Below are 19,890 nucleotides of genomic sequence, written 5' to 3'. Positions count from 1 at the left end.
AGTTTGGCCATATTTCAGAGCTGCAACATCACTGGAGTGCCCAAAAGCACAAGGTGTGCAATACTCAGAGACATGGCCAAGGTAAGAAAGGCTGAAAGACGACCACCACTGAACAAGACACACAAGCTGAAACGTCAAGACTGGGCCAAGAAATATCTCAAGACTGATTTTTCTAAGGTTTTATGGACTGATGAAATGAGAGTGAGTCTTGATGGGCCAGATGGATGGGCCCGTGGCTGGATTGGTAAAGGGCAGAGAGCTCCAGTCCGACTCAGACGCCAGCAAGGTGGAGGTGGAGTACTGGTTTGGGCTGGTATCATCAAAGATGAGCTTGTGGGGCCTTTTCGGGTTGAGGATGGAGTCAAGCTCAACTCCCAGTCCTACTGCCAGTTCCTGGAAGACACCTTCTTCAAGCAGTGGTACAGGAAGAAGTCTGCATCCTTCAAGAAAAACATGATTTTCATGCAGGACAATGCTCCATCACACGCGTCCAAGTACTCCACAGCGTGGCTGGCAAGAAAGGGTATAAAAGAAGGAAATCTAATGACATGGCCTCCTTGTTCACCTGATCTGAACCCCATTGAGAACCTGTGGTCCATCATCAAATGTGAGATTTACAAGGAGGGAAAACAGTACACCTCTCTGAACAGTGTCTGGGAGGCTGTGGTTGCTGCTGCACGCAATGTTGATGGTGAACAGATCAAAACACTGACAGAATCCATGGATGGCAGGCTTTTGAGTGTCCTTGCAAAGAAAGGTGGCTATATTGGTCACTGATTTGTTTTTGTTTTGTTTTTGAATGTCAGAAATGTATATTTGTGAATGTTGAGATGTTATATTGGTTTCACTGGTAATGAAAAATAATTGAAATGGGTATATAATTTTTTTTGTTAAGTTGCCTAATAATTATGCACAGTGATAGTCACCTGCACACACAGATATCCCCCTAACATAGCTAAAACTAAAAACAAACTAAAAACTACTTCCAAAAATATTCAGTTTTGATATTAATGAGTTTTTTGGGTTCATTGAGAACATGGTTGTTGTTCAATAATAAAATTAATCCTCAAAAATACAACTTGCCTAATAATTCTGCACTCCCTGTAGACCTGGTTCTTCTCCCAAGTACAGATTGTACAACCCTCACACACATAGAAATATTAGCTAGAGGTATCTCTGATCATGCCCCACTCCGGCTCGTTCTGGGCCTGGCCCAATCCCGGCTCCGCCCAATGTGGCGGCTAAACGCATGGTACCTCCAGGACAAACACTACAGAGAACAATTACACCAAGCACAAACAGAATACTTTCAACTAAACGAAGGGTCAGTGGCCTCAATGGGCACTCTATGGGCTGCGGGCAAAGAGATACTAAGGGGTGTTGCCAGGAATTTGATACGGAACCAAGAACGTATCAAAACTCAACAAATCACACAACTAGAATCCCAGGCGATGCATCTTGAAAACGAGAGCGCAACAAACCCAAGTGAAGGGTCGACACGACAACTCCTAATTAGGGAAGAAATCCGAAATCAATCCTTAGAAGCTGCGAAACATATATGGAGGGCCAGCACAGGGAAAATTTATGGCTGGGGGGACAAAACGGGGAAGATGTTATACTGGTTGGTCTCCCACCATCAGGCTTCCAGGATTGTCCCCGAAATTTATGACACAAATGGGAACCTGGTTACAGAACACTCCGAAATTGCAAATGCCTTTGCCAACTACTACCGCACCTTATACCAAACGTCTACTCGCATAGATCTACACCAGGCCCGACAACTACTAGATAGGGTTCCCCTTCCACGGTTGCCCACGGTAGAAACACATATTTTGGAGGAACCCATAGAAGCAGAAGAAATTTGGATAGCGATCTCAGCACTCAATACAGGTAAGACACCTGGCCCCGACCGGTTCCCCTCGGAATACTACAAAATATATAGGGAAAACCTGACCCCACACTTGATGCACCTTTTCACAGAGGCCGAAAAGATTGGAGCCTTCCCCCAAGAACTAGACAATGCCACAATTGTAGTGCTCCCCAAAACCCAACCTCCCTCACAACATTGTGCGGACTAGAGGCCAATATCACTGATCAACACCGAAATTAAAATCTTTGCCTCCATCATCGCCACCCGTCTCAAAAGGGTCCGGCCGCAATTAATTCACCCAGATCAATGCGGGTTTATGACCACCCGCAGTACTGAACACTGTGTCCATCGACTGCATGTGGCCCTGATGGAGAAACGCAGACTGCCCCGAAACCTTGCTCTTTTACTTATCGACTTTGAAAAAGCCTTCGACTCGGTTGATTGGGGCTTTCTCCTCCTGATGCTCCAACGCGCAGGCTTGGGAATACGATTTTGCCGCCTGATCCAAGTGCTATACACTAACCCTACTGCCTGTGTACAGGTCAACGGGACTCTGTCCTCCAAATTTGAGATTCGTAGAGGCACACGGCAGGGATGCCCCCTATTCCCTCTCTTGTTTACTCTAGCCATTGAGCCATGGGCTCAAATGATCAGGACAGATCCAATATACCGAGGATGGAAATGGGGTTCATATCGGGAAGACAGGATAGCACTATATGCAGACGATGTCCTGCTATATATGGAGGAACCTAGTGTAACTGGTCCAAGAAGCCTCTGCATCTTACGGCAATATGAACAAATATCAGGACTCAAGATGAACTCCACCAAATCAATCCTGATCCCACTAGCGAACTCGCGAGACTGCTTTGACTGGCAAAATACCATACCCCTCTGTAGGATTAGTTTTAAATATTTGGGCATCTGGGTGTCCCTTCTTCCTGAAATGACCTGGGCCAAAAATCTATCTCCTTTACAAGACCGAATCAAAACAGATTTGCAAAAATGGCAAACCCTACCACTAAATGTGATGGGCCGAGTGCCCTTATATAAAATGATGATCTTACCAAGGCTTTTATATGTATTTCAGAATTTCCCCCTCCCCATTCCCCGCTCCTGGTTCAAAAACCTCGAGGGTATTACAGGACGATTTCTCTGGCGGGGTGCTAGTCACAGAGGGTATATGACGGGGGCCTGGGCGCCTCAGACCCATATTTATATTACTTAGCCACCCAATTAATTGTGATCCATGACTGGTTCACTGGAGGATGGGATGACCCGGCCTATACAATGGAATTGGCAATCCTGGGTTTCCCAGGTATCCTTGACCTGCTGTACGGATCACCACTTCCTCGTGACATGGATGAGATAACCAGGGTGGTATTCTTGGCATGGCCCGCCGCATTGCGATACACTCAATGGAACGCCGTGGTCACCCTCCAGACCCCGTTATGGAGAGGGAAATGGCTAAACGCCTCGGCTGCATTGGAAGGATTTGCAGACTGGGATTTAATAGGCATCTCCCTTGTAGGTGAAATATGGAGGGGAGGAACCATGAAAACATTTCAGGACCTGCAGACAGAATATCAACTAAATCAGATGCAATTCTTTAGATACCTCCAACTAAGACATGCCCTGAGGACCCACCTGCCCACGACAAACCCCATGCCGGAATTCAACCCACTCGAAGCCAAATTGCTTATGGGGAACCTAGAGGGGAAAGGCATTTCTCAAATTTACAAAATGCTAATTAATAATGCCCCCAATAACTTAAATTTAATAAAGTCTAAATGGGAGTCCTGGGTCAGTGCTCTGGATGACTCGGAGTGGAGGGAGGCTTTAATGGCACCTAGGATACTAGCTGTGTCGGCTAGGCTCCGTGTGATACAATTCTACTATCTGTACAGAGCGTATCTGGCACCATCCACACTATACAGAATGGGAACCCGCTCCACTGCTAAATGCCCAAGATCCTCAAGCGACCCAGCAGATTTCTTCCACATGGTATGGTCCTGCCAAACAATCCAGAAATATTGGGATGGGGTAGTTTGGGAACTGGAAGAGGCCCTGGGACAAACGTTACAAAAATCTGCAAAGCTAATCCTAATGGGAGTAATGGAAGAAATGGGAGGAACACGTGCTAAGCGCGCTCTAGCGGCCACAGCGCTGATGGTTGCCAAAAGAAATAATTGCCGCCGCCTGGAACTCCTCCGAAGGCCCATCACTCTGGAAATGGAGGAGAGGAGTAGACTGGGGTGCAAGCCAGGAGAGGCTGGTATTTGAGGCTAGGGGGTGCCCACACACGTTTTAGAAGATATGGGGACGATGGCTAGAACAACAGACATAATCCAGGAAGACCATATAGCCAATACTGTAATAATGAGATGTAAATTGTTACTAGTACCACTGCTAGTCTCACTACCAATACTATTGTCGACTGTAAATATGGATACTGAGATGACAATGAAACTTCATCAGATGTATGTGTCTTTTGCTTTGTACCCTTTTTCCCATTTCCTCTTTCCTTTTGAAAATAATAAAAATTTGTTTATCAAAAAATGTCTTTGGATTCATTTTCTGTAGAGGAGTTTCCACCACTTGCTTCTTCACTCTTTCCAAATGCCAGGACCCATATTTCAGGTAGTTTATACAATCAAATTTGCGAAACACAGTATTCATTGACTCCACAGTCTTCACGTGCAGCTACCAATCACCTTCCCGATCAGCATACTCCAATTTTTTCACTAGAGCTATAATCTGTAAAACATTTCCCCAGTACATGCAAAGTTCTGATTTTACTTCACATTCTTTGACAAACTCTACGAACGTGGTTTTCTGATTTCAAACTGAGTGTATTGAACATTTCCTTGCTTTGCATTATGTCTTTTGAATGAAGTGCACCCTGTGCTTTGTTCATTTCTTGCATAAGATATGCAAAACCTAATTTGTCATTCTTGTTCCAGAAAGCATTCCAGAGCAAAGTTTCTGTAGCCTCAGATGTGATGAGCATACCTTTTAACAAACAAGCATAATGTGTTCCGCTAATACTGACTTGACAGTTTTGCTCCCAAAGATTTCAGCCTCAATAAGTGCATCGTCAATGCCACATACACTGAGATAACTTCCTGCACACAGCAACACAACTTTTGTCATGTGGAAAACACCTAGAGCTGTGTATACTGTTGCATAATGTATGACTGGAGATGGTATTTCTGGTAAAAACACAACCTTCTTCAAAGGAACAGTATTCTGGGAGATCAAAGCATCAATTCCAACCCACAGAGGAACTGACTTTTCTTCAGCCTTCAGTCTGAACCGAATAAGCAGTATGATTAATTCAGTTAAATCAGTTTTGCGGACTGCAGCATCAGGTAGATGATCCATGTCCTCAGCCACTTTGAAACTTTCTGGTAGACTGGGACGTGTTGATGGTTTGTAGTGTTTTTGCACACATTGGCAAGGCAATTGGGTTATAAGTTTTCAGCTTTGTTTGTTTAAGCATACAGCTGACACAACTTATTTTCCCGCAGCTATTTTATTGTTATAGTCTTGAAAAATCACCATGGCAGTATTGTGTGCTGAATGTTCCAGATAAAGAAGAACTGTCTTCAAAATCTAAATTATTAAGAGCAGCAATTATAAATCCTTTCCTGGTAAAGTGACTTGGAAGTGGTGAGCTGTTGGATTCACAAGATTTAACAGCATGAGCTGCTAACAAGTTCCTTCTCCATACTATGTCGTTATAACTTGTTGATACACCAGTCCGATTCATTGAAGTGATTAGCTCTCCACTTTTGTACTTGTCATAGATTGCGTGGGCAGTCATCATGTGTAGGGGAGGTTTTTTTTCAGTTTTTTTTTTTTGCTGTGATGCAGTTCGTAAAACATGATTTTGAAAAGACAAAGCATAAGCCTGTGGGTTAATGGACTTGTCTTCCACTTCTTTGCTTATATCTTCAAAGCCATCATCAATGTTGTCTGCTTCTATTCCAAATTCCTGTTGAATCCTATGATTTGTGGAGCTCAGGGGCATCACAAAACCTGTCATTAAGTTCAAAATCTAAATCTATCAGGACTTTTTTAAAATGGTTCCTGCTGATTTTACTGCATCCTGTGATCTTGTTTTGGCAGCAAGAACTTTAGAAGTGAAATCAGTTGAGAACACCTAAAATCTTTCATTCTTTTTGTTAGACTTACAAGATCGAATTCTGACATTGTACATTCTCACCAGAAAAATCCTAATTTCATTTTTATGGATGAATATAGTTTCATCAATGTTGACCATTATTTCTCTGATCTTACTGAATGTGAACCCGCAGTCAGCACTCGAGTGGCTTTAAACTTCATTTGCTTTTTTTAAAGTGTGTAAACTTAACTGAAGGGTGGCGGTTACATTAGTGCTGGGCGCTCAATGTACATTCATAGTTTCGAATGTATGAATGAATGCAGTTCGGATATGCCTATAAATCCGTCGCAAATACTTTCATCTCGCTGTTTGGATCAGCGACTCTGCTGAAAACTTCATCTTGGAAGAAACTAACTGCAGATAAAAACGTTTGCCCTTTGAGACTCACATACTCGGTAATTTATTCTTTTATCAGTCCCTTTGGCCCTTGTTCTGGCTAAAACACAGATAACACATTGAAGATCCTCTGTTTTCTGAACAGTTGTTGGAGGTGGATGAGGGGTAGCCATCAATCGCCTAAGTGAATGGGCTTTGGGTTTGGTTGTCATCGCTTTCTCTGAAGATTTTGATTCTTGTTGTGATTCACTAGTTTCTGCTACTTTTGACAATTTTTTTCCAGGCTTTTTTCCATTGTATATGACTTGTAGCACTTGTTGTTACAATGATAACATATTTGATCCTCTTCACCCACCAGTTTCAATCTTTTGTGAACTTTTTCTTGCCGTAGTTCTGTAGCATCTCAAACTCTCGTCTGTCCAGCTGCAGTTAATGTTCACTTTTCTTTCGGATTAGTTTGGCATATGACACATTTTTCTTTGTTGAATGAGTTCGCAGTTTTTGTATGCAGTAACACTATGTCAGGAGGTAAAGAGCCTCTGCTACCACCTGTTTGGTATATGTTTATGAATTTGAATAAATGGAAAACCTGAAACAAAAACAGTATTAAAATAAATTACCAATATGATGGTTGACACACATCATTATAGAAGCCGCCATTTTGGAAAATGTCCGAAGTGTTGCTCTGAGGAGTTAATTTATGTCTCTTTAAAACTACATGACCCTCAAAGCATTTGTTTTGACACCAAAATGAAGTACATAGGTTCCTGAAATATTACATCATCACTGCAACACTTCCGCCACTTATAGAACTGTCATCCAGAAAAAATTGGCCTGGTTTAACAATGTCTACCCAAGCTAAATTACGTCTCTGATGATATAAAATACAAATCAAAAATGAACATCTCTGGGCAACAATTTTTTACGACGGTATATAGAGAGTCAAACGCAAGGAGAGGCCTGACACACGCACGCCATGGACAAATGGGAACAACGGATACTAGAGCGGCATTGAAGCGTACAAATGCTAGGCTGTGGGCAGGCTGATAGCCCACTGCTTGTAAACAACATGTCTCGAAGAGATCGATCCAGCGCTGTCTAGCCAAGACCTAAAAAGGAAATAAATGTATTCACCCTTGTTTGACAGTCAGTCTACCTCAATATTTTCCCTCGAGTAGCTCATGAGCTAGTGTTAGTTCTCCAGCTACCTGTAAGTTGCCCCCCTGAGTACATTCTAGTCTATTAAGTTCGATGTTTTTGTTTAATATATGTGCGCCAAAATTGAAAAGTGTGTATTCAAGATGCAAGTGTGTGTATTTCAGAACTCCTAAGCTGATGTTTGGAGAAAAAATGGTTACATTTCCAATATATTCCTAATGGTGATATTTTAGTGATAAATAATTTCTTATCATGGAGACTTATTCCTAATATTGTTAATTAAGTGCTAGAGGCATTGCAGTGATAGATGTTATGTGTTACCCAAGTAAAGGCATTCCAAACTGACAAATCATTTTTTAAATTACGCTGGCAGCCCTGTCTGATGCACTGTGATAGCTAGTCGTCATTTTATATAGAGTAGACACTAATGTAATCTTTTTCAGTATGGTCACTGTAACAACACTACAGCATTATTAGTAGTAGCCTCAGACGATGTTCTTTGAACACAAGTAGCTCTTGTTAAAGAAAAGTGTGTTCACCCATGGTGTAAATGAACAGCTTTTGAAATCTGCTCAATTGCATGCTTTCATTTATGGTGGATCTAAATATGAAATATTGCAGGGTACCACATTCCATAAAAAACACAGAGTACATATTTAAATATGTTTTTGTGTACTGTATACAGACATACAATACATGCCTCTTCTCGACCTCCACATGTAGAGAATATTTATGCAACTATAAAAACTGGAAAGTTATATGAAACCAAGATCAGGGGCGCTCATAAATGGTCATTTCAAAGTAAACCTCATCCTGGTGCACCTGCATGGTGTTTGGCCTATGCAATGAAGCTGAAATATTGCAAGCAACTTTGTTGAATAGCGTGTTCCTCCCATGTTCCAGTGCCCTGCTAGGTTATATGGTATAGGTTTGACTACTTCAAAAGTAAAACTACTGAAGTTTTCTTTTCAGCTCAATCGACAGAGTTTGGGGTAAACATACAAAGTATGAAAGGTAAATAAACAATGCAACAACAAAAAAATGGGCGATCCAGCTAGGGCCCAACATTGGCAACTCGAACATGCAAAAGGTGGTCTGACCACACACCCCAGTTAAAGCCCCTTGTGATTTGCCCTCAAACATATTGAATCAGCAAACAGTTATTATAACAGTTACGGATGCCTCTTGTTCACCAAAAGTTCAGTTTCTGATTGATTTCTCCATCTTATGGTTCTTGCCCTAATGAGGGCAACTAACTCTCTGCTACAACCATTAATTATTTGATCCATTCCAGCCAATCAGTAGCTCCTTGAAACTCAAAATCAAAACAATTAAGTACTTTTGCAAGCTCCACACAAAAAGCTGTACTTTTGAACTTAGGTTTGCTCTTTTCCCTAGAGAGGTCGACAACGTCTTTATTGAAACGTTTTCCTTCCGTCTTGTCTGCTGACTGAAACTGCCACTTTTATGTTCAGAACCCATAAAATAAAATTTAGCTAAGAACATGGAAATTTAAAAAAAGTGTTTTGAGCCAGCCAGTGTGTGAGGGCGGGTTGGGGGTTATTTTAAATTACATAAGTACAAAAAGCATTCAACCGAGCTCAGCAATTAGTAATTAATCATGAAACAGCCCTGAGGAGAAAGCACTTTGGTCGGCATAGGCACAATGATGGCCATGCAACATTTCCCGACACTGGAAATTTCTGGAATCGCCAAGACTGGCCAAATGACGCTCTGCGGTGGACTGGTGTGCCAAGGCAGAGGAGTCCATATACACTCTTAGGTGCTGCCCCTGCAAACACAAAAAGGTCTGGGGGAGGTGGAGATTGCGCCACACCCAGGACATCTATTGAGAGTGTCCTTTCTCTGTTTATTACCGACTGCAGTGATATTGAAATGCTTTGTATTGTGTCCTGCTCTTACCCCTACTGTTCTATGCATAAAATCTTGATTCTCCCTTGAACTCCCTTCCGGTTCACCTACGACAGACCCAGGACCTCCTGACCTTCAGGAAACGCCTCAAGACCTGGCTTTTTGAGCAGTAGCAGTCTCCCCCCCTCTCCCCCACCCCCCCTTCAGTGCCTTGAGACCCTAGAGGGTGAGTAGTGCGCTTTACAAATGATTGATTGATTGGGGTGTGCTAAGTTCTAAGCAACCACATTTAGAGAGAGAGAGCACAGTCACTGGGTTCCTGGTTAACAGGAACACAGTCAAAACACAGTGACAGTAGGCAAAAAGTGGGGGTAACCATGCCAAAAACAGGGTAATTTCCTACACATTACAAATATTTTAAGTGTAATTTACCATTTCACCGAACCAGAGCTTTGCTATTTGAACATTTGGAGCAGATCTGCTAATTTCATATACTTATTCGCACTTCTTTATACATTTCTTTTCTCAACCGATAAGCAGGGGACAAGACACTTAATAAACAGAAACTGTAGATTGAGACTTAACTAGCAGGTGCCAGGCACTTCTCTGGGAAGAAAGCAAGAAGGCCTTGAACAAAGATGCAACACGCTTATGTAAAAGGCTGACGTACCTAAATCTTCATTTCTCGTTTTGCTTTGCCAACTTCACAGTAAGACTACACCTACCCGAACAATCAGGCTAAATGTGGAATGTGGCATGCGATAACAAGATGGCAGTGCATTTAAAATGTGTAGAGGTGCAAAAATGCTCAAAGACTCTAGTAGTTATTCTAGCAAGGATGTAAACTAGCTCACAAATGTTATTAGAAACAGATGTGGCTACATATAATGACGTTCTCAATGATAGCTGTGTAATGGTTGAAGTGCGCTAAATAGCTGTTATTGACCTAAGCTGTTATTAACTTCAATTCGATTTGGTGCCAACATACCTCACCGGCACAAAGAACTTTGGGGGTTATTCCAACTTTGGAGGAAGTGGTAATCCGTCCCAAAAGTGACGGTAAAGTGACGGATATACCACCAGCCGTATTACGAGTCCATTATATCCTATGGAACTCGTAATACGTCTGGTGGTAAATCCGTCACATTTGGGACGGATTACCACCTCCTCCAAAGTTGGAATAACCCCCTTTATTTCTTGACTAACGTTCTCACACTCGCTGTCCCAACATTACCATTAAAATATATGAGCAAAACCTTAAACTATCTCTTGAAAAATATAATATGGATTTTTAGTGGTGTGTCACTGGTAGCCAGAAACCACTGTGTTAAAATCCTACCTGCTCAGTGGTCAGATATTGTTCTCAGGAAAAGCGCTCCTCGTACTAGAGACTGCTCAAGAGACGAGAAATTGGTGACAGAATGGTCGTGAATACATCTGGCATCATCCCAGGAGCATTTGGGAATGCAGAGAGAACACATGAATATAAAAGACATGCATCAGACAGAGATAGCATGAATATTGCAGGGAACTAGTTGCTTTGTTAACATCAGAGGCTTGGAATTGGGCAGATTGAATTAGCCTGATTACGTTTCTCCTATGAAACTTATTTTTAATGTCTGTTTTCGATATTTTTAATCACATGCTCCTTCTTTTCTCATCAGGGTGGTGAAGTTGAGCTTTATGTTTCCATTGCACAGTGCTTCTCAGAAATGGCAGATACAGAAATTGATCGCGTATCCAGCGTCTCAAAGGTACTGCAGACAGCCTTGTGCGCCAGCTTCTCCCTGCCTTTCCCCTTTGTGAATGAACAGTGCTCATGGCTTGCCCATTTCAGAGCGCCTTCCCCGCTCTTGTAATCAGCATGTTCTTTTTTGCAAATGCTCATGTTTCAATTACAAGGATGCGAATATGTACTAAATAAGTATTTAGATTATAATTTGAATGGCAATGGTGATGTATTAGGCTTGATTTGGAAGAAGCTAAACAGATGATTGGTGTTCAATAGCAGTATGTAGTACTTTTGCATAACACTGACCAAGACCTAAATTAGTAACTTAAGAACACATTGATTAAGCACTCAGATAAACGCTGTCATCTTTTTTGGGCACATTGAGCTAGGTACTGGATGACTTAAACATTTTTGTTCGAGTTGGAAAGCTGCAATAGAGCAACTGATTCTACAGATTTTTGTGGAGTATTGCCTTGAGAACTTATACTATTGTATTTATATATCAATATGCTGTATTTAATGAAACAAAGTGTCAAGATTTATACATGTCACGTGCGAATAGTTATAGTTTAAGTAAGTCAGTGATCTGATGGAGGTGGGAGTAAGAGTAGGTGCTTTACTCTCTCTCCCAAAAAACCTACACTCAAACTTTCACAGAGTTATTTATTTATTGCCTGGTGGAGCAGGAGGAGATGTTTAAAGGGTGTGGGAGGGGAAGCAACATAGATCATAGAAGTAGGGAGCTGGCTAACTATATAGTGAACCAAATGTAGGGGTACACTATGCTAATAGCAAAAGCAACCCTTATTGATGTACAGGGGTAACAGTAATAATCCCCAAAGCTCTCTTTTGTGGTCGTTTGGTCGAGATGTTAGGCTTATCAGAAGGTAGTGCTAAGCATTTGTTGAACACGCAGAGGCAATAAAGGTGACCACACACACTCAAGAAGGAACTCAAGACCAATGTTTAGAAAAATAGTTACTTTGTTTATCTAATGTTTCAACACCAGAAAACTTCAAAGAAGATAAGCACTGTTGTAGTTGTAACATTTTAACACGTAAATAACTCTTTTACTCAAATGTGCTTGTACACAGTAGAGGTTTCAAAGTACTTTTTCTGCAAAAAGATCCTTTCAGACGGGTCTTGGGGTCCCCTGTGGATTGTAGGGTGCTAAGGGTGCAAGGTCACAAGCAAGACCAGCGTTACAGTTTTACTTGCCCTGGGGTGTCTGGGAGCAATGGTGCTAGTCAAGTCGGGTGTCTTGAGCACCGCACCGTTGGTGACGAGAGGGGGCCACCTAGAAAGAGACTTCAAGTGGGGACTTGGGGACAAGTCCAGGAGCTCCCAATGGGGAACTGGGTATGTGGGGGTCCTGGAACCAAGGGGACACCGTCAGATGTAGTGGACACAGGCTGTGAAACTCTGGTGCAGTGGGTCTGTGTTGTTGGTGCTCCTGCATCAAGGTGCCCACTGTTCTTGGATGGACCTGCAAGAAGAGGGGCAAAACAAGGCATTTGGACTACTCTAGACAATGTCCTCTGTGGTGTTGACGACCCTCCATGGTTGGTCTTTGGATGCACTGTTGGATTCCGGATTGGTCTTCAACAAGCATTGGCTGTCGCAAGGGGTCCAGTACCCCAGGTATTGGTGCAGGACAACTCTAGTTGGTCCTGATGTCTTCTCACATAATGGGGAGACGAGACTGTCCTCTCGAAGCACAGTGATGAAGTCGCAGTCATTTATGGGTGTCACCCTGTTGTGTTGACATCAGTTCTTTTCTTTCCGCACCAGCCTACCCGCAGATCCGAGAGAAGAGCTACCCCTAGCCATTTTTGGCTAACTGTAACACTTTAGTCAAACATTTTATGATGAGTTTTGGATGCATCACAGGGGATGTCCCGGAAGACCAGTTTTAAACCCTGCAACTCCTGTCATCGAATGATGTTGGTGGCAGATGCACATCTCGTCTGCCTTTGGTGTCTGGAGCATGACCACGACCCAAAGTTGTGCTCTGAGTGTCGGACCATGAACCCGAAGGCTTTGAGGGAACATTGCTCCCAGTCTTGTGCGAGAAGAAGGCCACGAGACCGCTAGCAAAGTCATCACCAACCCTCATCTTCCCATTCCAAGTCATCGGGACAATCTATTCACAAGAAGAAGTCAAAGAAGGCTAAACATTCTTTGACTAAACCTGATCGCACGAACTACGTGATGCAGAAAGAGCGTTGACTCTCTTGGCCTCTGCCTTCAGAGCCTGCGTCTGTGTCAGCTCCGTACCTCCCTGACTTTCTGGGAGCCGGTGCCATCCCTGACCAATTGAAAGAGTTTTATAAGGCCATGCACCTCGTCTTTGGGCAGACTGACCCGTCCCTGGTGCCTTGGGGCCCAGGAGAGTCGGTGAGGGCCTCCCTGGTTCCACGCCACCGGCTATGGCCTCAGCTCCTGGGGCTACCTCTGGATGCGCTCTTGGATCGGTACAGATGTCAGTCGTGCCAACGTGACCTTCTCTGGCGTTGGGACAGACGTTGACGCTCCACATGTCTGTTGGGCCCGCAGTCAATGCTGATCCTATACTTCTCCCCAACGACCCGGAGCCAGACCGGCGTCAGTCCACGCTGGTTCCATTTTCCATCTGCTCTCCTCGGCCCATCCTGACCCTTCTTTACCTGGATATGGGTATGGATATGGGGATAGTGCAGAGGGCTTGCTGGACCCTTTATAATATGAGCTTGACCCTGACAGACAGCAAACTGAACTATGGCAACACACTCTATGCTGGCATTACCAATAAACATCAATCAAAACTACAAAGAGTCAAGAATGTAACAGCCAGACTTATCCTGGAAATCCTCCGACACAGCCAGAATCTCCTCCCACCTCCAAAACCTACACTGGCTCCCAGTCAACAAGCGCATTACATACAGACTCCTGATCCACACCTTCAAGGCACTGCACAACATAGGACCAGCATACCTCAACCACCGCCTCTTCTTCTATCTACCCAACAGACTTCTCCGTTCCTCCCAGCTCACCCTTGCAGCCCCAAAATCCAGAATATACAGCAGGAGGAAGATCCTTCTCCTACATAGCAGCCCAGACATAGAACGCACTTCCCCTCAAGCTCAGGCAGACCACATCACTGAAGCAGTTCAGTAAGGACATCAAGACCTGGCTCTTCGACTGAGCAGCATGCCTACATTCAGCGCCTTGAGACCCTATGGGTGATTAGCTGCACTTTACAAATCCATATTTGATTGATTGATTGACATGAACTGGGTTCAGGATTTGGGTGATGCTAGCGGACTAGATACCTCTCCTGATGCTGGCATGCTTTCTCCCTGCACCGTGGCTACAGAGGAGGGAGCTTCATACTCCATGATGCTCCATAATGACTGCTGAGGTTTTGAACCTCTAGCTTCCTTCTGTGGAGGTCAGGACTAACCTTCTGACCGAGGTGCTTCAGCCCGGGGCTTCCAGTTCATAACCCTTCCTATCCTTCAATGAAGTCCTAACGGAAGTCCTGCTGGGTACCCCTTCCAAACCCAACACAGGGACTCTTGTGAATAGGATTGTTGCCCACCGCCGTTCGCCTGTGCCGACTGACCCAAAATTCCTGGCCCAGCATCCTGCGCCTGTGATCCAGGCTTCCTCTTCTGGCGCATTTCCTTCCACTCCCCCAAATAGGGAATCAAAAAGACTGGAGAACTTTGGGAAGAAGGTGTTTTCTCCACCAGTCTAGCGCTGCGGTCCATGAACACCGCATGCCTTTTGGGACAATACTACCATACTCTCTGGGATAAGGTCATTGAGGTGCTGTCTCGAGTCCCAGAGGAGGCCCAGACAGTTCTCTCCCAAGCTGTTACTGACGGGAGAGATGCATCAAAGTTCATGATTCATTGTGGACTGGATACGACTGACTCACTAGATAGATCGGTTGTATCGACAGTGGCCTTGAGGTGCCACTCCTGGTTGAGGACATCTGGCTTTCTTAGGAGATGTCCAGCAATCTTTAAAACCCATGCCCTTTTATGGCACCCTTCTCTTCGGAGACAAAGCGGACTCAGCACTCAAGCCCTTTAAGGATTCCGGGGCTACAGCTCTGTCCCTTGGTCTCATAGCTGCTCCTTGCCCCCCACAGTCCGCTTTGTACTTTTGCCGCAATCATTTCCACCTGGCCACCGACCCGTGCATGCTCCCACAAACCCTTGTGCAGACAAGGGATCCCACGTGCTCATGGATCAGGGAGCCAGCTGTCCACCCAGTCTGCCCCAGCCCCCTCCACTGCCTCCAAGCCTTGTTAGTCTGATGGAACATCCTGAACCAGTGGGCGGCAAGATCCGCCATAACCTGCCCCGCTGGGAATCCATCACCACAGATAGGTGGGTGTTGCAAAATGTCAGAAGGGGCTACTCAATCCCCTTCGAGACTTCCCTTCCAGCCATGCCACAACCATACAATCATCTGTTGGAGGATCATTTGGCACTTCTCCATGAAGAAATCAAGGCTCTCTTGGCCAAGGGAGCCATATAGAGGGTCCATGTGCCAGAAGTAGGTAGTGGTTGTTAGTTCCCTCTACTTTCTGGTGCCCAAAAAGCACAAGGGCCTTCGCCCTATCTTAGATCTCTGGTCCTTCAATCTCTTCCTCAAGAAGAAGTTCAGAATGCTAACTCTAGCTCAGGTCCGGTCTGCCCTGGAACCTGGAGACTGAATTGTAGCATTGGACTGGCAGGACGTCTATTTCCGCATTCCTGTCCTGCCGGCCCACAGACGGTACTTGCGATTTGTTGTAGGTCATGAGCACTTTCAGCTCACCGTACTCCCCTTCGGCCTTACACGCACCCCTCGGATGTTCACAAAAGTGATGGTAGTGGTTGCAGCTGATCTGTGCAGGTTAGGGGTTTCAGTCTTTCCCCCTACCTTGACGACTGTCTGTTCAAGGCGAACTGGCCACAGGCTGTTGTTTCCCACTTCCACACTACAGTGAACCTGCTGCATTTGCTAGGTTTCACTAAAAATGTGCCGAAGTTAAACCTGACTCCCTCTCAGATGCTCCCTTTGATCGTAGCTGTTCTGGACACAGTGCAGTTTCGAGCTTATCCTCCCCAAAAGAGAGTCCAGGATATTCGGGCTATGATACCGATCTCTCAGCCTCTATCCTGGATTTCGGTGAGAATGACTCTGAGGCTGCTGGGCCTCATGGCCTCCTGCATCCTACAGGTCCAACATGCGAGGTGGCATATTGGGCTCTGCAGTGGGACCTGAAGTTCTAGTGGGCGCAGCATCAGAGGAATCTCTCCGACATAGTCTAGATCTCAGAGGGTGGAGGGGAGGTAAAGGCCCTTTACGGGCTATGCGGGACCACGAGGGAGCCCTCAAGAGCTCCTCCGTGGCGCCTACCTTTTTATTTAATAAAAAAAAAATGTTTTTTTAAAAATGCCCTTACGGGCTACCAGGCACTGCGTGGGACACCTTAAGGCTTCCCTCGCAGTGCCAATGCTTCAGCAAGCAGAGAGCTACTTTGACAGTAGCTCCCTGCTTGCTGAAGCATTTCATTTGTGTCCCCTGCAAGCAGGCAGGGACAGTGGTGAAACTTCGGATTTTGACAACGGGACCTGCTTTAAAGGTCTGCTGTGAAGACCCAAAGTGTTAGCCACAGCAAACAGCTATGTTCCAGGGGTGGGCACTCTGGGACATAGCAGGATCCAGCCCTGTGAGGTGGTGGTCCCCAGGGCCATATGTGGCTCTAAGAGGGAGCCCCCTCCAATGAGGATTTAGCCCCGGAGGTTGTGGTCCCTGGGGATGGGACCCCCTTTGTTTTTTTAAACATTTGCCCCAGAGGGTGGATCCCCAGGTCAGTGATGTGAGGGGGGAGTTTGGGGATGGGGCAACATATGTCCCAACCCCCTCCACCCCACTCCCTTGACATTATTTGCAAGGTTGCCCTGGGGAAGTGGTGGTCCCCAGGGCAGCGGGAGGGGGCCAGGAGCCCCTCCCACCTCGCCCACATACTAAAACAGCCCTGAGGAGGTGGCTGTCCCCAGGGCAGCAGGTTGGGGCACTGGCCCTCCTGCATACAAAAAAATAATCTTGGTGGAGTTGGCAGTCCCCAGGGCATCAGGAGGGGGCCAGCGCTGGGTGGTATGTAAATAACAAAAAGGGAACCCCACCTTTGACTCATTTTAACCTCAACTGACCTTTCAGCGAATACACAGCAATAGAGGACAAAGACGCAGTAGGTCAAGATGTACCTCACAGATCAGATCACAAACTAAGTACTGTAGCTTGGAAGAGAAGGTGCGAGGATGTCAAGAGGAATATCAGAGCAGTTTGAACTCCTCTGTTTCAGAATTGTGTTCCTGGATAGAGCAGATAGAGGCCCACCAAGCCGCAGTGGGCTCAAGTCTGATTACCACAGGTGGGTCCTCCCCCCATTACGATCTGCATCCTCACCCCATGACACGATCTGCCCCCTTGAGACTCATTTTTGGGCTTGTACCAACTTGGTTTCAACTTCCCCACTAGCTCCAGTATCCATGCAGCTTCAGCTGCACAGGTTCCTTTACTGAATCCACCATCACCGACAGAAGAACCAGTGCCTGTGCCCATGCCAGATCCTGAACTGATTTTGGTCTGAGGTTCACCAGTGTTTGATTCAAGATCACAAATGCACAACTGGGTATTATACAACATGACCCTAGTCTGACACCTCTATAAGAATGTAACTATTAGCAAAGGCTTCATTCTCTTTTTGGCTCCGACCCTGTACAAGACATACATAAGGTCAGTCAGGACACTGATGAGGAGTAAGGGAGGAGCTGCTCCCTCTTTGCTATACTGATGGTGCACTGTACTTGTAGTTCCAAAATGTTTGTGAGCTAGACACTGCACCTGAAATAGAGTTTGACACGTCGCATGGACTACAAACAGAAGAAAGTGTGCTGTTTGCAGTGGTGGTCGGGAGGGCATCTGAGGTGCTAGAGCTGCAGTTGCCCTTCATTGGAAAAAAAAACAAACGTTATAACAGATTTTTTCCAGCCAAGGCCAATGCAATCTGAGCTCTTGTTAACATTTAGTGATGCACTCACTGATGCTTTTGTGGCTATGTGGTTCAAGCCACCCATCAGTCGACAAGTAGCACCGTGACATAGAGCCACACCTGGTAATCCAGACTTCCTCACCAAGCACTCTACAACTGTTTGTGAAGGTTTCAGCTTGCAAGGTTATTCCTAATTCCTTCCCATCCAGTCCTCCAGATAAGGGATCCAAAATGGTTGAAACATTTGGTAAAATAATATTTTCTTTTACAAACCTGACCCTTATGTCAATGAAGAAAGTTTGTGTACTAGGCAGGTATAGACATATTGGCCAATGAGATATTTCCAGTCGTCCCAGAGGACCTCACAGTTGTTTTGCTGCAAACAATACATGATAGACAGTATGTAGCAGATAATGTAATTGGTGCAAGCCTGTATACTACTGATTGCACTGGTAGGGTTACTGGTACTGATGTTGTGATTAGGAGACATGCATGGATGAGGTTGACAGGATTTTCTGTGTTTTTTCAGACTTGAAAGTATCCTTATGGATATATCCTTTAATGGACCCAAACTTTTCAAGGAAAAATCAGACTCTCCAGTAGATAGACTCAGAGACAGCCTGACCACTGCTTGTTCTTTGGAGTTATTGATGCCAGCAAAATAATTTCCCTAGCCAAGTTCAGAAAATTCAGGAGCTATTTCAGGGGGCTATCAAGTATGCAACAACAATCTTCCCAACCAGTCGTACAGCAGCCAGTCTAATCCTTTTGGAGCAGAGGACGTTGGACTAGCATAGACCACAAAGGGATGAAGGAACAGCAGTCTGCCAATTCCTCCTCCCTTGCTGCAACAGCTACCAGTCTGCTTTAGTTTAACAACAACAGCTCACTCGGGGTTGGTGGTGCTGGATCCAACAATTTCTCCCTAATGGAGATGCGCCACATTAAACATCTATGTCTTGCAGATAGTTCATAGAGGCTACGCTCTACCCTTTATCTCCTCCCCACTCTAGCTTCCTCTCATGTCAGAGTGACTTGCAGAGAGGTAGTTTAAAATCCTGATTCAGGAGATATATCTTACTGTCCATGTCTGCCAGTGAACAGGAACCGGACTTGGAGAGTGATGATGACCAATATTTGTGCAACATCTTCATTATGGAAAAGTGTGGGGCCCTAAACCTGTCTTGGACCATTGCACCGCCTTTCGACAACTGCCAGTCTCTTGACATTGTGGAGGTTTTCCATCAACAAGCCAAAATCACACCGGAACCCCTCACAAAGAATCCCAGTAATTTTGGAGAAACTAGACACAGTGGCATTCAAGGCATTTTCCCCGCTGCATCGAATTGCAGACATTCAGGATATAATCCAGATGTTTCTGGATCTGTCCTGGGTTTTATTAAGAATAGATCTGAGGCTTATTGATCTCATGGCCTCTATTATCCTCCTGATTCCATACACAATATTGCACATTAGGACCAGCGGTGGACTCTCAGATCCCAGTGGGCTTAACATCAGGGCTCACACTCATACTGATGTTGCATGAGACGGCTTAGGATCTACAGTAGTAGCAGACAGATGTCCAAGTGAACTGTGGCAGATCTCTCTCCCTTCCGTGCACAAAGCTCGCAGAGATGACTGATGCACCACTACTTGGTTGGGGAGGGAGGGTCCCTAGGGGAACTGGTAATCATAGGCTGCTG

At 45.0% G+C, this 19,890-nt stretch overlaps 1 protein-coding gene across 1 annotated transcript in view; it reads left to right on the top strand.

The window, feature by feature from the left end:
- The window catches only part of FOCAD (focadhesin), a 1,081,710-nt gene that overhangs the window by 955,328 nt on the left and 106,492 nt on the right, over positions 1-19,890 (top strand). The window contains exon 39 of the mRNA XM_069239095.1: positions 11,084-11,173. Coding sequence (XP_069095196.1) covers positions 11,084-11,173 — 90 coding nt within the window. The remainder of the gene's footprint in view (positions 1-11,083; positions 11,174-19,890) is intronic.

The sequence above is a fragment of the Pleurodeles waltl genome, chromosome 1_2 (assembly GCF_031143425.1).
Source record: "Pleurodeles waltl isolate 20211129_DDA chromosome 1_2, aPleWal1.hap1.20221129, whole genome shotgun sequence".
Classification (NCBI taxonomy): Eukaryota; Metazoa; Chordata; class Amphibia; order Caudata; family Salamandridae; genus Pleurodeles; species Pleurodeles waltl.
The sequence above is the reverse complement of the archived record's forward strand: the minus strand, read 5'-3'. Positions and strand labels throughout refer to the sequence as shown.